This window comes from Hylobates moloch, unplaced genomic scaffold (assembly GCF_009828535.3).
Source record: "Hylobates moloch isolate HMO894 unplaced genomic scaffold, HMol_V3 SCAFFOLD_42, whole genome shotgun sequence".
Classification (NCBI taxonomy): domain Eukaryota; kingdom Metazoa; phylum Chordata; class Mammalia; order Primates; family Hylobatidae; genus Hylobates; species Hylobates moloch.
This window is the reverse complement of record NW_026652317.1, coordinates 336662-356950: the sequence shown is the minus strand read 5'-3', so window position 1 is coordinate 356950 and position 20289 is coordinate 336662. Positions and strand designations below refer to the sequence as shown.

At 40.4% G+C, this 20289-nt stretch overlaps 1 protein-coding gene across 9 annotated transcripts in view; it reads left to right on the top strand.

The window, feature by feature from the left end:
• LOC116463573 (C-Jun-amino-terminal kinase-interacting protein 4) overlaps positions 1–20289 on the top strand; it is a 165472-nt gene that overhangs the window by 40892 nt on the left and 104291 nt on the right. For 8 of the 9 annotated variants that reach the window (XM_032146753.2, XM_032146751.2, XM_058434731.1 and 5 more), the window contains exon 2: positions 2967–3087. In XM_032146753.2, coding sequence (XP_032002644.1) covers positions 2967–3087 — 121 coding nt within the window. Of the gene's footprint in view, positions 1–2966; positions 3088–14685; positions 14741–20289 lie in introns of those variants that run through there. The other variant, XM_058434734.1, reaches the window with a different exon arrangement.

The window sequence follows — 20289 nt, the reverse complement described above, 5'->3', positions numbered from 1 at the left end:
GCTGAGATGGTACCAGTGCAATTCAGCCTGGGGGACACAGCGAAACTCAGTCGCAAAAAAAATAAAAAAAATAAAAAATAAAGGAAAGAAAAACCAACTCAAGCTTGTGTAAAAAAGGAATTTATTGAATTTTGTAACTGAATAAAACAAAAAACACATGGAAAATTCTGGCTCCAAGAATCCTGGGTACAAATAGTATCTTTAATTAAAGTTTTTCTCCCCTTTGCTCTTTCTCTCTATATTGGCTTTAGTCTCAGGCCTGCTTTTCTCTATGCTGGAAAAAGATGTCAGTCTGCAGCCTAGGCCTGCTAGGTTTTTAGAGTTTAAGAACTGGCAGATGTCCCAGAGAGGACTTTGATCAGTCTGGTTCAAGTCATGTGCCTACCCCTAGGGAGATGGAGTCATCACCAATCAAATTACATGGACTGAATATAATTAGCATGAAACTGGAGAGAGAAAGTTCCCCAAAGGAATGTAATGTGTGTAGACAAAAAAAAAACAAAAACCCAGTGTCCTCTGCAGTGATTGAAAAGTTTGAGGACAGTTAAAATAGGTAATAGACTGACAATTTCACATTAAAACTAGGATATATTGTAGCGATACCTAAGTTTTTTGTGAATTATAAATTTTTCTACAAGGGTTTCAGTTTTTTTAGCTTGGAAAATTTTCTTCATTTATTCATTTGTTTAACAAATATTTGAGAACCTGCTATGTGCTGCTATCATCATTCTTTGTACTGGGTATACAGCAGTGAACAAAACAAAAATCCCTGACTTCATGGAACCCACATTCTAGTGAGGACAGACAAGTAATAAGTAACATTAATTACTAAAATAGCATGTTGGATGAGGTTAAGTACTCAAGAAAATAAACAGGGAGGAGAGATAGGGAGTAGGTATCACAGTTTTTTTTTTTTTTTTTTTTTTTTTTTTTTGAGACAGTTTTGCTCTGTTGCCCAGGCCAGAATGCACTGCAGTGGCACGATCTAGGCTCACTGCAACCTCCACCTCCTGGGTTCAAGCAATTCTCCTGCCTCAGCCTCCCAAGTAGCTGAGATTACAGGCATGCGCCGCAGGCCCAGCTAATTTTATATTTTTAGTAGAGACGGGGTTTCTCCATATTGGTCAGGCTGGTCTCGAACTCCTGACCTTAGGTGATCTGCTTGCCTCAGCCTCCCAAAGTGCTGGGATTACAGGCATGAGCCACTGCTCCTGGCCTACTTTTTTTTTTTTTTTTGAGAGGGGGTCTTGTTCTGTCGCCCAGGCTGGAGTTTAGCGGTGCGATCTCAGCTTACTGTAACCTCCATCTCCTGGGTTCAAGCTATTCTCCTGCCTCAGCCTCTCCAGTAACTGGGATTACAGGAGCCTGCCACCACGCCCAGCTAATTTTTGTATTTTTAGTAGAGACCGAATTTCACCATGTTGGCCAGGCTGGCTGACTTACTTTTTAAAGAATCCTCCTAGATCTTCTAGAATATATTGTAGAAGTAAGGAGACTAATTAGGAGACTTTCACTGTTGCAGTAATCCAGGCATTAGATGATGGTGGCACACACCAGGATGGTGGTGGAAATGATGAAAAGCGGTCAGATCTGAAGGTAGATTTGCTGATGGATTGGATATGTGAGGTACTGGAGAAACAGAAGAGTCAAAGCTGACTCCAGAGTTTTGGTCCTGAGCAACTGACCACAGTAATTTAATGAGCTACAGAAGACCAGGAGAGGAGCAAGTTTTCACATGCTAAATTTAAGATGCTTTTTTTTTTTTTTTTTTTTTTTCCTGAGATAGAGTCTTGCTCTGTAGCCCAGGCTGGAGTGCAGTGGTGCGATCTTGGCTCACTGCAACTTCCACCTCCCGGGTCCCGGTTCAAGCAACTCTCCTGCCTTAGCCTCCCGAGTGGCTGGGATTGTAGGAACGTGCCACCATGCCCAGCTAATTTTTGTATTTTTAGTGGAGACAGGGTTTCAGCATGTTGGCCAGGTTGGTCTTGAACTCCTGACCTCATGATCTGCTATCCTCAGCCTCCCAAAGTGCTAGGATTACAGGCATGAGCCACCACGCCCAGCCTTAAGATGCTTTTTAGACAACCAATTGAAGTTTTCTAGTAGGCAGTTGGACATACAAATCTGGAATTCAGGTCTGGGCTAGAGATAGAAATTCAGAAGTTGTCAGCATATAGTTCGTACTTAAAGCCATGAAACTGGATGCGATCACTAGGGAATAAGTGTAAACAAGGAAGAGAAGATGTGTCCAAGGACGGAGCATGCCAATGTTAAGAAGCTGGGGAGAAAAGGAGGTACTACCAAAGAAGACCAAGAACGAGCAGCAAACAAGAAAACATCCTGGTAGCCAAATTAAAAAAAAAAAAAAAAAGTTCTAAAGAGAGCGGGATCACTTGTCAGATGTTGCTGATACAACAATCAAGATGAAGACTGAGATTTAATGATTGCATTTAGTGTTACGATCCTTGATGAGAACAGGTTTGGTAAGTTAGATTTGAGTGGTGGAGTTATTCCTGGGACATGTCCTTTTCTTAGGAATTTAAACTCCGTGGTTCAGGTGAATCTATGACTGTTAATCACACAACCATTTAACAATTATTTATTGATTATTCCATCATTCCTTTGTTCTCTATTGTACATGTTATAGATTTTTAAACTGTCTGGAAGTCAAGATGCATATGCAAGTATACAAAAGGGTTTATATATTTGTAGTAAGATGTATATCATATGGAATGCCTATAATATGAAATGGAAACACCTTAATTATTTTGTTACTTTTTTTCTTCTATATTTGGGAGTTTTTTAAAACTTAATTTTTATAGAAAAACTAAAAATCAACCCAAGGTCATAATTCTGAGATCTAAGTAGTTAATACCTAATTGTGATTATTGATTCCAAGAAATACAGAAGTTGAAAATGTAAAGTTTAATTTCTCTGATTAAATTTATATTGTTCTTCTTTATTAGAAATTCATTGAATTTGAAGACTCTCAAGAACAGGAAAAAAAGGACTTACAGACCCGAGTGGAATCTTTAGAATCTCAAACAAGACAACTTGAGCTGAAAGCGAAAAACTATGCTGACCAGAGTAAGTAAAACATTTCTTCTCATAAGTACACTAAAGACTGGGATTGGCCAGACGTGGTGGCTCACGCCTGTAATCCCAGCACTTTGGGAGGCCGAGTTAGGAGGATCACTTGAGGTCAGGAGTTCAAGACCAGCCTGGTCAACATGGTGAAACCTCGTCTCTACTAAAAATACAAAAATCAGCTGGGCATGGTTGTGCACGCCTGTAATCCCAGCTACTTGGGAGGCTGAGGCACGAGAACCATTTGAATCCGGGAGGCGGAGGCTGCAGTAAGCCAAGATGGTGCCACTGCACTCCAGCTTGAGCAACAGAATGAAACTGTGTCCTTCCACCCCCCCAGAAAAAAAAAAAAAGTTGGCTCTAATGGTGCAATGACTCATCCTGAAATTCGACTAAGGTTCTAAATACAAACTTGGAATTGTCATACCAGACTCAAGAGTGAAAGCTAGGACCTAGGGTTAGTTCTTTTTTATTCACATTTTCACATGGTACCCATGTGTGCAGAAGTGACTAAACCAGATATATCTATCAGACTCACTTCTTCAATTTAGATCTCAGCCTTTGTTTGTAGTTAACATTATGCTGTAACCATTATGCAAGTGTGTGTGTGTGTGTGTGTGTGTGTGGATCATTTCCTCTAATTTTGATCAAGTACACAAAGCTCCATTTTTTCTGTTTTGCTTTGAAATATAAAAATGTAAGGTAAACTTACAGCTTTGAAGTATGTATTTAAAAATTACCTAAGCATGTAATTAGATACTAGAGAAAAAAAAGTACTGAATCCTCTTTTTTGCTCCTTTTTAATGGAAAAATGGGGCCATTTGGGGGAACAGAACTTCATTTTTCAGAATCATTTTATTTTTAATATAATTTCATATTTTCTTGGTTTTTAAAATTATTGTTTCAAACCTCAAGGATGGTTTTCCCCTTTTGGCTAATAAAAACAGACCTAATTAAGTCAAAATTAGAAAAAAAAAAGGTGAGAAACTTTATGGCCTATTTTCATGTCTGATATAGGTAGGCAGACAATTCTCTGCTTTTCTCCCAGCATTGTAAACTTTCAGAATCCTAGGGAGCAAAGGATGGCCAGGCAGCTACTCTATCCACATTACTCATTAAGGCTACATAGTGACACCAGCTATAAAGGTGCAGCCATTCATGATGGAATGCCTTCGCTAGCAGTCTTGGGCCGTGTGTGAGAACTGACTGTTCTCTCTAGTACTCTGGAAAGACGGAATAGAGCTAAATTAAAACCACTGGAAATCTGGAGTTCAAGCATTCTGGAATTCAAGGAAAACTCAAGTGGCTATTAAGCAGCTGTCCTAGAAGAGGGCCAATGGATGTTTGGTAACAGAAGCCAACTTGAGCGAGAGAAAATGAGCCATGTGTCGTGCTTTGTATTTTTAGGCTTGTGGATACCCAGAGTTGTTGGATACCTTTGTTAACATTGAATGCATTAAGTGACTTCTGTGATTTCTACCATAGAAATTTGAGGTTTGCTGGGTGTGATGGCTCACGGCTGTAATCCCAACACTTCGGGAGGCAAAGATGGGAGGATTGCTTGAGCCTTGGAGTTTGAGACCAGCCTGAGCAAGACAGCGAGATCCTGTCTTTATGATAAAAAAATTAAGAAAACAAGGCCAGGCGCGTTGATTCACACTTGTGATCCCAGCACTTTGGGAGGCTGCTGAGGTGTGCAGATTGCTTGAGCTCAGGGGTTCGAGACCAGCCTGGGCAACATGGTGAAACCCCGTCTCTACCAAAAATACAAAGATTAGCTGGGTATGATGGTGCACACCTGTAGTCCCAGCTATTTAGGAGGCTGAGGTGGGAGGATCGCTTGAGTTTGGGAGGCTGAGGTGGGAGGATTGCTTGAGCTTGGGAGGTGGAGGTTGCAGTGAGCTGAGATTGTACCACTACACTCCAGGCTGGGTAAGAGAGTGAGACCCTGTCTCAAAAGAGTAAAAAAATTTGAAGTCTTAGAGCACTGCATGATGGACTCCACAGGGCACCCACTAATAGATACAGTACTGGAGTCACATTACTATGAGTACCACTCATCTGGAGAAATGGTCTTGTGGCAATTGCAAGCTTTTGGTACATTTCAAGAGTTGAGCCTTTTCTGTTCAAGAAGGAAAATTTAACTATTGGAGGTAATTTTTAAATCCTAATTTGATTGTACTTTTTTTTAAACAGAGACAAGGCCAGGCGCGGTGGCTCACGCCTGTAATCCCAGCACTTTGGGAGGTCGAGGTGGGCGAAACACCTGAGGTTGGGAGTTTGAGACCAGCCTGACCAACATGGAGAACCCCATCTCTACTGAAAATACAAAATTAGCCGGGCATGGTGGCACATGCCTGTAATCCAGATAGATAGATAGATAGATAGATAGATAGATAGATAGATAGATAGAGACAAGATCTCATTATGTTGCCCAGGCTGGTCTTGTACTTCTGGGCTTCAAAGTGCTGGGATTTCAGACATGAGCCACAATGCCTAGCATGAAGGGATTATATAATATTTTAGAACCAAACACTAAAGACACAGTTGACAGACTCAGCCTACCTTTCATTGTTTTACGTATTAAGTTTTCTTGTTGTTATCTGTACGGTACCAAGTTTTCTTTCTGTCTTTTTTTTTTGAGACGGAGTCTTGTTCTATTGCCCAGGCTGGAGTGCAGTGGCGTGACCTTGGCTCACTGCAACCTCCGCCTCTGGGGTCAAGTGATTCTCCTGCCTCAGCCTCCTAAGTAGCTGGGACTAGAGGCATGCACCACCACACCTGGCTAATTTTCGTATTTTTAGTAGAGATGGAGTTTCACCGTGTTGGTCACGCTTGTCTCGAACTCCCAACCTCAGGTGCTCTGCCTGCCTCAGCCTCCCAAAGTACTGGGATTACAGGTGTGAGCCACCGCGCCCAGCCTGGGTACCAAGTTTTCAATAAGAAATTATTATTTATTGAAACCGGGTCTCACTCTGTCTAACGTGTGCAGTGGCAGGATCCCTGTTCACTGTGACTTATGCTTCCTGGGCTCAATCGATCCTCTAGCCTCAGCCTCCTGAGTAGCTGACACTGCAGTCACAAGCCACCATGCCTGGCTACTTTTTGTATTTTTTGCAGAGACAGGGTTTCGCCATGTTGCCCAGGCTGGTCTTGAACTCCTGAGCTCAAAGCAGTCTGCCCGCTTCAGCCTCCCAAAGTGCTGGCATTACAGGCATGAGCCACCTTGCCCAGCCTGAAAGAAATTTTTTTTCTTTTTCTTTTTTTCTTTTCCTTTTTTTTGAGATGGAGTCTTGCTCTGTCGCCCAGGCTGGAGTGCAGTGGCACGATCTGGGCTCACTGCAACCTCCGCCTCCTGGATTCAAGTGATTCTCCTGCCTCAGCCTTCCGAGTAGCTGGTATTACAGGTGCCTGCCATCACCCCTGGCTAATTTTTTGTGTTTTTAGTAAAGACAGGGCTTCACTGTGTTAGCCAGGATGGTCTCAATCTCCTGACCTTGTGATCCACCTGCCTCGGCCTCCTAAAGTGCTGGATCTTTTTCTTTTTTTCTCAGAGACTATGTCTGGCTCTGTCTCCCAGTGTGGAGTACAGTGAAACGATCATAGCTCACTGTATCCTTGAACTCCCAGGCTCAAGTGATCCTCCCACCTCAGCCTCCCAAATAGCTGGAACTACAGGCATGAGCCACCATGCCTGGGTAATTTTAAAATTTTTTGTAGAGATGGGGTCTTGTTATGTTGTTCAAGCTGGTCTCAAACTCCTGGTCTCAAGTGATCCTTACACCTTGGCCCCCCAAATGCTGGGATTACGGGAGTAAGCCACTGTGCTCGACCAGAATTCCTTTTTTGACTTGGAAAGGAATTTCTTGTCTAAAATCGTTTTATGATGCATTAAGTAATTGGCTTCTGTGATTAGAGGAAGAATTACCTTATACTTGAAATTGCATTTTTGGTATCAAAGTACCTTTAAAATGTCTCACACTCAAAAAAGAAGCAGAAGATACTGCTTTTTTTCACAAAAGTATCTAAGTGGAATGAATTACTAATTATTTTACATACATTATCCCTTTTATTACTAAATTTAAAAAATCTGTTTCCTGTTCCTTTCTAGTAAGTGTAAAAAAAATATAGTGTTTCTTTTCTTCTTCTTCTTCTTCTTCTTCTTCTTCTTCTTCTTCTTCTTCTTCTTCTTCTTCTTCTTCTTCCTCTTCCTCTTCTTCTTCCTCTTCCTCTTCCTCTTCCTCTTCTTCCTCTTCCTCTTCCTCTTCCTCTTCCTCTTCTTCTTCTTCTTCTTCTTCTTCTTCTCCTCCTCCTCCTCCTTCTCCTCCTCCTCCTTCTCCTTCTTCTCCTTCTCCTTCTCCTTCTCCTTCTCCTTCTCCTTCTCCTTCTCCTTCTTCTTCTTCTTCTCCTTCTTCTTCTTCTTTTTGAGATGGAGTCTGGCTCTGTTGCCCAGGCTGGAGTTCAATGGCGTGATATTGGCTCACTGAAACCTCCGCCTCCCAGGTTCAAGTGATTTTCCTGCCTCAGCCTCCCGAGTAGCTGGGATTACAGGCACCCATCATTATGCCTGGCTAATTTTTGTATATTTGTAGAGACGGGGTTTCACTATGTTGGCCAGGCTGGTCTTGAACTCCTGAGCTCAGTTGATCCACCTGCCTCGGCCTCCCAAAGTGCTGGGATTACAGGCATGAACCACTGTGCCCGGCCTAGTGTTTTCTTAATTAAGGGAAGTGATCAATTTAGGGGACTATTTGAGGATGCCAGTTTTTTTTTCCTTGTCCCAGATTTGTTATCCAGTCCAGAGAGTCATACCTTTTTTGGAATTGTTATGTTCTGTGGTATCCATCTTCTCATTCCTCTCTCCAAAAGCATTAATTATGTTTTCCATTTTAATTCAAAGACTTTATAAAAATGAGATCATTTAAAAATAATTGACAATACTCTAGGGAAGGGAGGAAGAAATTCTTCATCAAGTATTAGATATGGTCTTGAGCTTAATTTGATCTAAAAACTTTATTTTTGTTATGAATATATTATCCTTCAAAGAATTTCTCCCCTGGGAGTCTGCTCTTCCTTTCTGAAATAAAGCTTGCTGTATAAAGAACAATTAAGGAACTTACAAACTGTGGTTAATCAAAATTGACCGTTCAGATGCACGAAGTTGATAACACGAAATCTTTTTCTATGAACTGAGTTATTTTTTGAGCTGGACTCTTGCTCTGTCGCCCAGACTGGAGTGCAGTGGCACCATCTCGCTTCACTGCAACCTCTGCTTCCTGGGTTCAAGCAATTCTCCTGCCTCAGCCTGCCAAGTAGCTGGGATTACAGGCATACACCACCACGCTCGGCTAATTTTTGTATTACTATTTTTTTTTTTTTTTTTGAGACGGAGTCTCGCTCTGTCACCCAGTCTGGACTGCAGTGGCGCGATCTCGGCTCAGTGCGAGCTCCGCCTCCCAGGTTCACGCCATTCTCCTGCCTCAGCCTCCCGAGTAGCGGGGACTACAGGCGCCCGCCAGCACGCCTGGCTAATTTTTTGTATTTTTAGTAGAGACGGGATTTCACTGTGTTAGCCACGATGGTCTCGATCTCCTGACCTCGTGATCCCCACCCGCTTCGGCCTCCCTAAGTGCTGGGATTACAGGTGTGAGCCACTGCACCTGGCCTAATTTTTGTATTTTTAGTAGAGACGGGGTTTCACCATATTGGCCAGGCTGGTCTCAAACTCCTGACCTTGTGATCCGCCCACCTCAGCCTCCCAAAGTGTTGGGATTACAGGAGTGAGCCACCGTTCCCGGCCTGACTCATCTTTTATTAATGCTTTGGAACTTACTCCCTTCTCTTGTTTTTGAAATTGGAGTCTTTTTCTCTTTTCTAGTGAATTGTTTTCTTTCTCTTCCTTCCGTTTTTTTCTAAGCCTTAACTGGTGTAATATGAATTCTAAGTGTATCTTAAATTTTCTTCATAGTTTTTATTTTACGACACTTAAACATTCCCCCAGTTTTTCTGGGGGGAAATTATTTGACTGTTTTTTCACTTTACCACCTTAGCTTTTTTTTTTTTTTAAAATCTCCAGTATGAATCAAAGCTTCTTATTTTTAATTTTAAAAATTACTTATTTCTTAATTTTTTTGAGACTTTGCAGCTCTATTGCCGAGGCTGGAATGCAGTGGTGTGATCATGGCTCACTGTAGCCTCAACCTCCCAGGCTGAAGCAGTACTCTCACCTCAGCCCCAAGTAGCTGGGACTACAAGCGCATGCCACCACACGTGGCTAATTGTTTTTTTTTGAGACGGAGTCTTGCTCTGTTGCCCAGGCTGGAGTGCAGTGGTGCTATCTTGGCTCACTGCAAGCTCCGCCTCCCGGGTTCATGCCATTCTCCTGCCTCAGCCTCCCGAGTAGCTGGGACTACAGGCGCCCAACACCACGCCCGGCTAATTTTTGCATTTTTTCAGTAGAGATGGAGTTTCACCGTGTTAGCCAGGCTGGCCTCGAACTCCTGACCTCTGGTGATCCGCCCACCTCAGCCTCCCAAAGTGCTGGGATTACAGGCATGAGCCACCTCGCCCGGCCGAAGTTTTGTGTTTTTTGTAGAGCCAAGGTTTTGCCATGTTGCCTAGGCTGGTCTCAAACTCCTAGGCTCAACAATCTGCTCGCTTTGATCTCCCTCATGTTAGAATTACAGGCATTAGCCACTGTGCACAGCCTAAAAACTTCTTATTGTTTAAAAAGGTGATGTAGGAAGTAATCTTTAAGATCATTAGTTCCCTGTACTGTTGGAAAATCAGGATTGGGAGTGACTGCTGTTTAAAAGATGAAAACAAATGGAAATAAATGTTATGTCAGGAGTTCATTAATTCTTGTTTTGTATAATAGAAAACAGATGATCTGGACTATCTACTCTTAATGTGACTGATTTTTTTTTTTTTTTGAGAAGAGTCTCGCTCTGTCGTGCAGGTTGGAGTGCAGTGGCGCGATCTCGGCTCACTGCAACTTCCACCTCCCAGGTTCAAGCAGTTCTTTCTGCCTCAGCCTCTTGAGTAGCTGGGACTTCAGGTGCGTGCCACCACATCTGGCTAATTTTTGTATTTTTAGTAGGGATGGAGTTTCACACTTTTGGCCAGGCTGGTCTTGAACTCCTGACCTCAGGTGATACGCTCACCTCGGCCTCCCAAAGTGCTGGAATTACAAGCATGAACCACTACACCCAGCCTGATTTTTTGTTTTTTAAATAAAATATGAGACCAGGCACGGTGGTTCACGCCTGTAATCCCAGCACTTTGGGAGGCCGAGGCAGGCATATCACCTTAGGTCCGGAGTTCAAGACCAGCTTAGCCAAAAGGGTGAAACTCCGTCTCTACTAAAAATACAAAAATTAGCCAGGTGTGGTGGCGCATGCCTGTAACCCCAGCTACTTGGGAGGCTGAGGCAGGAGAATTGCTTGAACCTGGGAGGCAGAGGTTGCATTGAGCCAAGATCACGCCACTGCACTCCAGCCTGGGCAACAAAGCAAGACTCCGTCTAAAACAAAAAAAGAAAATATGAATTTTGTGACAAAGTAAATGTAACCCAACATTTAATTTAAAATAAACATTTATTTAGGGGCACTGAGATGACTGTTGGCAGTACCTGTAGTGGGAGGAGAGGTGAATGCAATTTTTTTTCTGAGTGCCATTTGTTTGAGTGCTGGATGGCTTTTCTAGTTTTTGTGTTTTTACAGTGTATTAGTGTCTTTAATTTTAAAAGACTGAGTTTGTTAATTCTCATGAACATATTTTAGGGGCACATATCCCTTTTAAAAAATAGCCACAATAAAAATTCAAGTTCCGCTCTAAAGACTACTTCCTTTGTTAAAAGGGGAAATTTTGGTTAAAGTTATTTGAGAAGCAAGAAAAAGTAAAGAAATAGGAACTGAATTAAAAGACACACTTTACAGCTTTTGATAGTATGGAATCTGTCATGTTGCATGATTTAATAATGTTGAAAAGTTGAGTCTATAATACGTTTTTTAACAATTTTTGGTGATGTTTGATTTAGGAGATTTCTGATTACTTTTCAAAATCTAAACCAATATAAGAAATATTTTACTTTTTCCAACATGAATAAAGGATTTTTTTAAATGCTGTATATTATTCCTTATCTGGGAGTAGCAATAATACTTCCTGTTAATATCTTATGAACCTTAAGAAGAGTCTGTAATCTATATTGTGTGGAATAAGGAAGTTGTGAATTGAGAAAGCCTGTTGGTGCTTTTCAAGTGTGTAAGGAGTGTAATCAACTTTGCCATTCATAGTGTGGCAGTAATAGGTCTTTGTCAGAAAGTACTTTTTATATTTATTGTCTCTGTTGTATGTTGTGTATTTCTATCTTGTAAGCCAAATATTATCTAAAATTTGAGTCAATCAAGTATAGATATTTTAATACAGTTGAAAATATTAAACTAGTCCAGTATGCCTAGCATTCTGCCTAGGTATGGTTGTGGTACACGAGTGTGATATGGTCCTTGTGGTCAAAGAAGTCATAGTTTAGTGGGGGGAGGAAGGGGAAGATTATGTATATGGCCTACTAGTCTTTTTCCCATATATATTATATTTTGTATGATTGCGGTTAGGATGTATATTTAATTTTGTATCTTTTCCTTAACATTATCATAAGTATTTTTCCTTGTTGTATAATCTTCATTATTATTTTTATGTCCACATAAATCCACTATGCAGAAGCTATGCCATCTGTTAACAATTTTTGTTTTCCCTGAGGACTATGCTTTATTTTTTCCTCTTATGAGAATTATTTAATGGCCGCTGTGTTTTTTACCATGGCAGCCCAGAAACAGAACAAACGTTGAAATGCAACCATAACAACTAGTTTGAACCTTACCTGGTTGGCATATTTAAATTGTTTTTTTTTCTTGATCCACGTTTTATACATGTATAATGAATATATTATGCTCTATTGTAAACTGTCTCAAATCCTTTGTGGAATGAAGAGGTGAATCAGGGTAAAATAAATGTAAGAAATTTAAAATACAAAAACCAAAAACTTCTGTTGGTTGGTTGGTCATTTTTTCTGGTATACTGAATCATATTGCGGTAAATATTTTTTTTACATCTACAAGTTTTCCCTTCTGTTGGTAGTTTTCTTACAATATATTTAAGGAAGTAGGTCAAGGAATTTTAGTGGTTCTTGGCATATAATAGTTTGGCCATTTCTAATGTGAATAGAATTGGAGAAGTAAGGATTAGTAGCAAATTCCATTTTGCTTGTCATAACTTATGAATTTGAACCGTTATTTACAGCATATTAGCACACAGAGCTGATATAGAATCATTTATTATTTGATTCTCTCTTAGGAAGCTTCTGTTGCCCTCAGGCTCCTTGGATTTACAACTTATTTGTCCCTAAGTATAGAGCTGTTGCCTTTGTGGAGAAGATGAAAAGATTTAGATGACAGTGATTTTTTTTTTTAGTGGGTACTTCTTAATTTGGTGGCTATGTTTTTTTAGGGAGTAAGTTTTTTTTTTTTTAAGAGATGAGGGTCTAATTCCTGTGTTTAAGTGATCCTCCCACCTCAGCCTCCCGAGTAACTGAGATTACAGGTGTATGCCACTGCACCCATGGCTGTGATTTTCAGCTATTATGTTTAGACTCTTCTTTAATTCCGCCCTTCCTTCCTTTAAATGAAAATTCATCTTTGAATTAAATGGAAAAATGTTGTTGGCACTGAAGTCAAATGTGTTAGATCCTTATACTTTGACCTTTCTACCCTTTTCGTCCCCCGTATAACATTCCTTTGCTTTTTACATCTTGTGTCAAGATCTTAGTCTAGTAAAATACCTGCAAGTCTTCACTTTGAAACATTATTATTAGAAGGAAAACACTTCTTATTTCTTGGTCATAAGAATAAGCACTCCACTAGATAGAAGGTTGGGGGAGATATTAACATAAACAATAACATAATTTTTATTTTAAAGGAATTTTTAATTTTTATTTAATTAATTTTATTTAAAGGAATTAAATAAGGCTTAAAACAGACCTTCAACACAAGGTGATTGATAAATTAAGAATTTTCACAGCACATAAACCATTTTAAAGTTGCCAAGTGTCATTTCATATCAAAATTAATATTTGAGAGAGCCTAAATATTTTCTGTCACTGCTTTTCAAATCACCTAAAAAAATACGTTCAGGCTTGTACAGAACTTTGTCAGATCCTTTACTGTGCTTTGTGATTAGCAATGAATGTTAGTATTTTCAAAAAATTGAATAATACTGTAATAGGACACTTTTTCCACTTTAGTTCTATGTCAATAGGCAATTCCTTCTACATAATTTTAAGAATGATAAAAGTAGATTACGATGATTTATATTATATATATTTTAATGATGATATGTGTTTTTGTTGAAAGTATTTTTTTTAATGAGGCAGCTTTAGGAGTTTGAATTATATCTTTTGGTTTTAAAAGAATGACAAGTTAATTATTTAGAAAGCTACTTTTAGTCTGTTTAATCAGAATCTAGTTCTTCGCAATACTAAGAATATCTATATATTTAATAAACTATATATCAGCTATTTTTTATTTAGAGCCTACATATGAGTGGGAAAGTAGGAAATTAGGCACAAGATAGCTTTTGCAAACACTAACATTACTTCTGCTTCATTAGGTAATACTTGTGGTCTTTAGCTGTTTTATGTTTTATTATCTGTTTTTGGGCTCTTTCATTTTTGTAGTCTAGTGTTGTCTATTGAGAACCTTAAAGTTGTAATTTATAATTAATATCTAGAACTAAAGGTATCAGAAAATTAAGTTTATGAGTAAGAGTTAAAGGATTTCTGGTGATTTGCTTAGAGAACAGGGAAAATACGAATAATTTGATTAATCTTTCAGACATATAAAGGGATGGATAAGGAGCATAGCAAGCTGTTTGTCTGTTATTTTGGAAGATTAAGTGAGAGAAAATGAATTTTTTGGCTTTGGTTGGTCATGAGGAAGTATTTCTTGGCCATGAGGGTGATACACAGGAATATGTGCAGAAGTTAAGCGTGGACTGTCCCTACATAGAGACTTTAGGTAGGAAAATCATTAACTTTGTTGTGGATGGCTTAGGTAACATCGTCAAGACAGAGATCTGTCAGATCACTAGAAGTTTCCACTGCTGGGATTCTTTGAAGTTATCCTACTCTGTTTTGAGAATATGATCACTGATTCATAGTAGCTTTAAAACATGTATAATTTCACATTGTGTCATTGATTAATAACATATCTGAAAATTTTTTGAAGTTGAGAGATATGGTAAAGGACTTAGTTGGTGAGGAGAGGTTGTTATTACTGTTTTGATGTGGTTGTCTGGGATTTCTTTGCTCTTAAGTCAGCCTTGCTTACCTGTTGGGACTTCTGATGCTAAATTGTTCAAGAAGTTTCTGAAAGACCACATGTCAATCTTCTGAGGCCCAGCAACAGTTGGACTATCTGCCTTCCAGGAACAGTAAAAACTGATGATTCCTTTTGAGAAGGCAAGTAATGAGTTGGATATGGCATTCTAGCAGGTCTGTTTCTCTTTCTTCCCCCCGTAGGCCTATCAGCAGTCTGATGGGGCAGAAGACAACAGAGATGGAAGGTGTTCCAAACTTGGCAAAGGCCATCAATCTCAGGAGGTAAGCTCTGATTTTGAGCCGGCAGAGCAGGTGGCTCTTCCTGCCTTAATCTTATCCTCTTGCTTTTTGGAAAGATGGATAGAAAGAGCGCTCAAAATGAGGCTGAAGTATCTCCATTCATTATTATAAAGGGGAAATTTTGGATTTGTCTTTTGATTGTTCTTTTTTCTTGCCCCCTCACCTTTTTTTTTTTTAGATAACATGATTTGCCTTTTTTTTTTTAACTCCCCAGAAAATTAGCAATTTTAAAAATGGCAGTTACTTATCAGTTGTTTTGGGATAGGATGAACAGAATCTTGTTTATTTCCAGTTAATCTCGGCTTGGAGCTCGTTTTGATGAGTAAAATAACAAGGTTTAGAATTTTCCCTGAGATCGTTTTGAAGTTTAGGTTTACGTGATAAAAATTAAACAAGAAATGACCTTTTAATACACTTCAAATGGAATGCAGCAATATAGGCGTAGGTTAACTTCATGGTACTTGAGGCTTTCGAGGATGTCTATGGTACTTGCCAGGCGGGCTTTTCTTTCCTGCTTTCCCCTTCCCTTCTACTTCCTTTTCTTTTCCCTTTAACTGATTCCTTAGTGGCATTCAGGACTTTAAAGAGATGGCTCTTCCACATGTTAAAGTGACTTCTCAAAAGTGTTTATACCATCTTACGGGAGTTAGGCCTTGAGTAAGCTGAGTTCATTGGATATGTTGTTGTTCTGAGTTATTGTAAGTATTTTCAGAAAAGAAAGGTTCTGAATTTGTATTATTTGATCTTGGTGTATGTGTGTATATTTTCTATGTATTATATGATCAATTATATATGATCTTTGTGTTACATGATTTATATTGTAAGTACCTACAAAGATAATAATAAAATTTAAGATCACAGTATATCGGTAAAGAAAACATGAAATACACAAAGTCATAAAACAGTTTCTGTTCAGGTTCTTGCTGTAGGTATTAGGCAGGAGAGAATATACCACCAGAATAACATTCGGAAAATCATTTATAGTAACAGACGTAAACTATCCTTTTTTTTTTGAGACGGACTCTTGCTCTGTCGCGAGGCTAGAGCGCAGTGGTGTAATCTCGGCTCACTGCAGCCCCCACCTCCCAGGTTCAAGCGATTCCCCTGCCTCAGCCTCCCTAGTAGCTGGGACTACAGGAGTGTGCCACCATGCCTGGCTAATTTTTTGTATTTTAGTTGAGACGGGGTTTTACCATGTTGGCCAGGATGGTCTTGATCTCAGGGTTTCACCATGTTGACCAGGATGGTCTCGATCTTCTGACCTCGTGATCTGCCCGCCTTGGCCTCCCAAAGTGCTGGGATTACAGGCGTGAGCCACCGCGCCTGGTCTTTTTTTTTTTTTTTTTTTGAGACAGAATCTCACTCCGTCACCCAGCCTGGAGTACAATGCCATGATCTTGGCTCACTGCAGCCTCTGCCTCCTGGGTTCAAGCAATTCTCCTGTCTCAGCCTCCTGAATAGCCGAAGTAAACTATTCTTAAAACATAATGGGGACTGGAGGCAATGGCTCACACCTGTAATCTCAGTATTTTGGAAAGCTGAGGTGGGAGGAGTGCCTGAGACCAGGAGTTCGAGATCAGCCTGGGCAACATAGTGAGACCTTGTCTCTACAAAAAATCAAAAAATTATCTTGGCCTGGTGGCACATGCCTATAGTGCCAACTGTTTGGGAAGATCACTTGAGCCTGGAGGATTGCTTGAGCCCAGGAAGTCAAGGCTGCAGTGAGCTGTGATTGTGCCATTGCACTCCAGCCTAGGAAACAGAACAAGACCCTGTCTCAAGAAAAAAAAAAAAAACAAACATAATGGGGTAACATACCTTTGATAATTTGGAATGCTAACTTTTTTTTTTTTTTTTTTTTTTTGAGATGGAGTCTTGCTCTGTCACCCAGGCTGGAGTGCAGTGGCACGATCTCGGCTCACTGCAAGCTCCGCCTCCCGGGTTCACACTATTTTCCTGCCTCAGCCTCTCCGAGTAGCTGGGACTACAGGTGCCTGCCACCACGCCCGGCTAATTTTTTTTTTTGTATTTTTTAGTAGAGACGGGGTTTCACCGTGGTCTCGATCTCCTGACCTCATGATCCGCCCGCCTCGGCCTCCCAAAGTGCTGGGATTACAAGCGTGAGCCACTGCGCCCGGCCTGGAATGCTAACTTTTAAGAGGATTTCAGTACATGTTTATAAGCTGATATATGTTAAGCTAACTGTAGTTGCTATAGCGAACTAGCCACAAAAATTATATATTAATGACTCAAGTGTTATTTCTTGCTTACATAAAGTTTAAAAAGTGGATGTTTCAGATAAGTGGGTGGCTTTTGTGGAGACATGGGCATTTCCCCCTTTATAGCTTCTAAGTTTGTCTTACCTGCATTAAGTTGGAGGAAGGGTAAAGGGCATGGTTCATCGTGTGTGGAGGGTCTTTACTGGACCAGGCCTAGGAGTAGCACACATCACTTTTACTGCTACTTCATTGGCTATAAGTTAATCAGAGGCTACCTGCAGGGCTGGGATGGATAGCCTAGCTATTTGTCCAAGCAAAAGAGGAAACTGTTGGTTAACATCTGGCCACTCTTTGCCTCAGCTTAACAGCCTCAGTAGGGGCCATTAGTATGTTATTTTGCCCAAGTGTTGAGGCAAAGGAATGATTCTGCCTAAGGCTTAGCAACATCTGCCTATTCTTTCTACTGTGAATTATCTGAGGAAGAGAAGAGAAGGACATTTCATTAAAATGTCCTTCTCTTATAGCATAAATGTTGATATTTTTCTTTTTGATCCCTTACCATTTGACTTTTTCTTTAAAAAATAGGTTATTAAATGAAGAATTAATTTCCTCATACTTGTGTTAAGGAATAGGTTTCAAATGACTCTTTTTAAAATTGAAATCCAGGCTGTGCCTGGTGGCTCGTGCCTATAATTCCAGGACTTTGGGAGGCTGAGGCAGGAGGATTGCTTGAGGCCAGGAGTTCATAACCAGCCTGGTTAAAATAGCGAGACCCTGTCTCTATTTAAAAATAAAATTAAGCCGGGCGCGGTGGCTCACGCTTGTAGTCCCAGCACTCTGGGAGGCCGAGGCGGGCGGATCACGAGGTCAGGAGATTGAGACCACGGTGAAACCCCGTCTCTACTAAAAATACAAAAAATTAGCCGGGCGTGGTGGCGGGTGCCTGTAGTCCCAGCTACTCGGAGAGGCTGAGACAGGAGAATGGCGTGAACCCAGGAGGTGGAGCTTGCAGTGAGCCGAGATTGAGCCACTGCACTCCAGTCTGGGGGACAGAGCGAGACTCCGTCTCAAAAAAAAAAAAAAAAAAAATTAAATTAAATTAAAAATTGAAATCGAATTCACATATCATAAAATCCACCATTTTATTTTATTTATTTATATATATATTTTTTGAGATGGAATTTTGTTCTAGTTGCCCAGGCTGGAGTGCAATGGTGCGATCTCAGCTCACTGCAACCTTCGCCTCCCAGATTCAAGCAATTTTCCTGCCTCAGCCTCCTCAGTAGCCAGGATTACAGGCACCTGCCACCATGCCCGGCTAGCTTTTTGTATTTTTAGTAGAGACGGGGTTTCATCATGTTGGCCAGGCTGGTCTCGAACTCCTGATCTCAGGTGATCTGTCCGCCTTGGCCTCCCAAAGTGCTGGGATTACAGGCCTGAGCCACCACACCCGGCCAAAATTCACCATTTTGAAGTGTACACTTCAGCGGTTTTTCGTACAATTTTCAAGGTTGTACAACCGCCACCACTAATTCCAGAACATTTCTGTCACCCCAAGAAGAACCACCCCCTCATACCTGTTACACTTACTCCTGCTTTTCTGCTTCCCCTTGTCCCTGAAAACCACTAATCTAATTTTTGTCTCTATAGATTTGCCTGTTCTGGACATTTCATAATAATAGGAGCATACAATATATGGTCTTTTGTGACTGGCTTTTTTCACCTAGCATAAAGGTTCATTCATGTTGTAGCATGTGTCAGTACTTCCTTCCTTTTCATAACCGAATAATATTCTTTTATGCGATACCCTCCACCCCCATTTCAATTGCCTATATATCCTGCTAGAGCTAGAAACAACCAACGCTCTTAACTTTGCTATCTGAAAGTCTGTAGTAATATAGTTTTGAAGAGCTGAGTATAATGAGCAACCACTTTGGGAAGATACTCCTTGGGTTTCCTCTTGGCATCTTGACTCGTTTAGTTCCTAGTTCATAAATGGGTAAGTAGATAACTTAATGTTTGAACCATCTTTACAATGCTGTGGTTGCCTACTAGGAGTAGGTAGTATATTAGTCATCTTGTTTTATTTGTATAATTAGCTATCAGTGACACATCTGAATATAACTAAGCAGAATGATAAACCTTCTGTTTAATTTTAATGGGAAAGATAAATGAATTAGTTAAGGGCCTTAAGTAAGTATACTGAGGTGAACAGGCTCTAATTTACTCTTCTACTGGAGTGGAGAGGAAGATGGAAGTGGATATAATACTTATGCTAGAGGATAATATTTACATCTAATTTATGTAGATATTTTAACCCTGCTTTTATTTTGTTTTTTGTCTGCTTTTATTTTATTCTTTTAAAATTCCATTTTATTATTTTTTACTTATTTACTTATTTATTTATTTATTTTTGAGATGGAGTCTGGCTCTGTTGCCCAGGCTGGAGTGCAGTGGCACGATCTTGGCTCACTGCAACCTCCACCTCCCAGGTTCAAGCAATTCTCCTGCCTCAGCCTCCCAAGTAGCTGGGATTACAGGCATGTGCCACCACACCCAGCTAATTTTTGTTTTTAGTAGAGACGGGATTTCACCGTATTGGCCAGGCTGGTCTCCAACTCCTGACCTGAGGTGATCCACCCACCTTGGTCTCCCAAAGTGCTGAGATTACAGGTGTGAGCCACTACGCCTGGCCCTGGCCTGCTTTTATTTTAGATGTTGGAAAATTCAGTATTTTGCCTGTTATTTAACAGGGTACAGCCAAAATACATTTATGTAAAAAGCTGAGACAGAGGTTAATTTAAGTATACTTTATGATTTATTTTGTATCAAAAACTTAGCGAAAAGATAGACGTCATCAGCATACAATTTTCTTTTTTTGTTTTTTTTTGAGATGTAGTCTTGCCCTGTGGCCCAGGCTGGAGTGCAGTGGCACAGTCTTGGCTCACTGCAACCTCCACCTCCCAGGTTCAAACGATCCTCCTGCCTCAGCCTCCCAAGTAGCTGAGATTACAGGCATGTACCACCACACCCAGCTAAATTTTTTTGTATTTTTTGTAGAGATGGGGTTTCGCCATGTTGGCCAGGCTGGTCTTGAACTCCTGACCTCAAGTGATACGCCTGCTTTGGCTTCCCAAAGTACTGGGATTACAGGCGTGAGCCACTGTGCCTGGCCAGCATACAAGTTTCTAATATGTAACAGTAAGTTGAAAATATCTTAAAATACCACTTTTTGTGCATTAAAAACATGAAATTTTGTGTGTGAAAGAGATAGTAAAAGTTTAAGACCTGTAATTTTAAGACCTTTAGCTC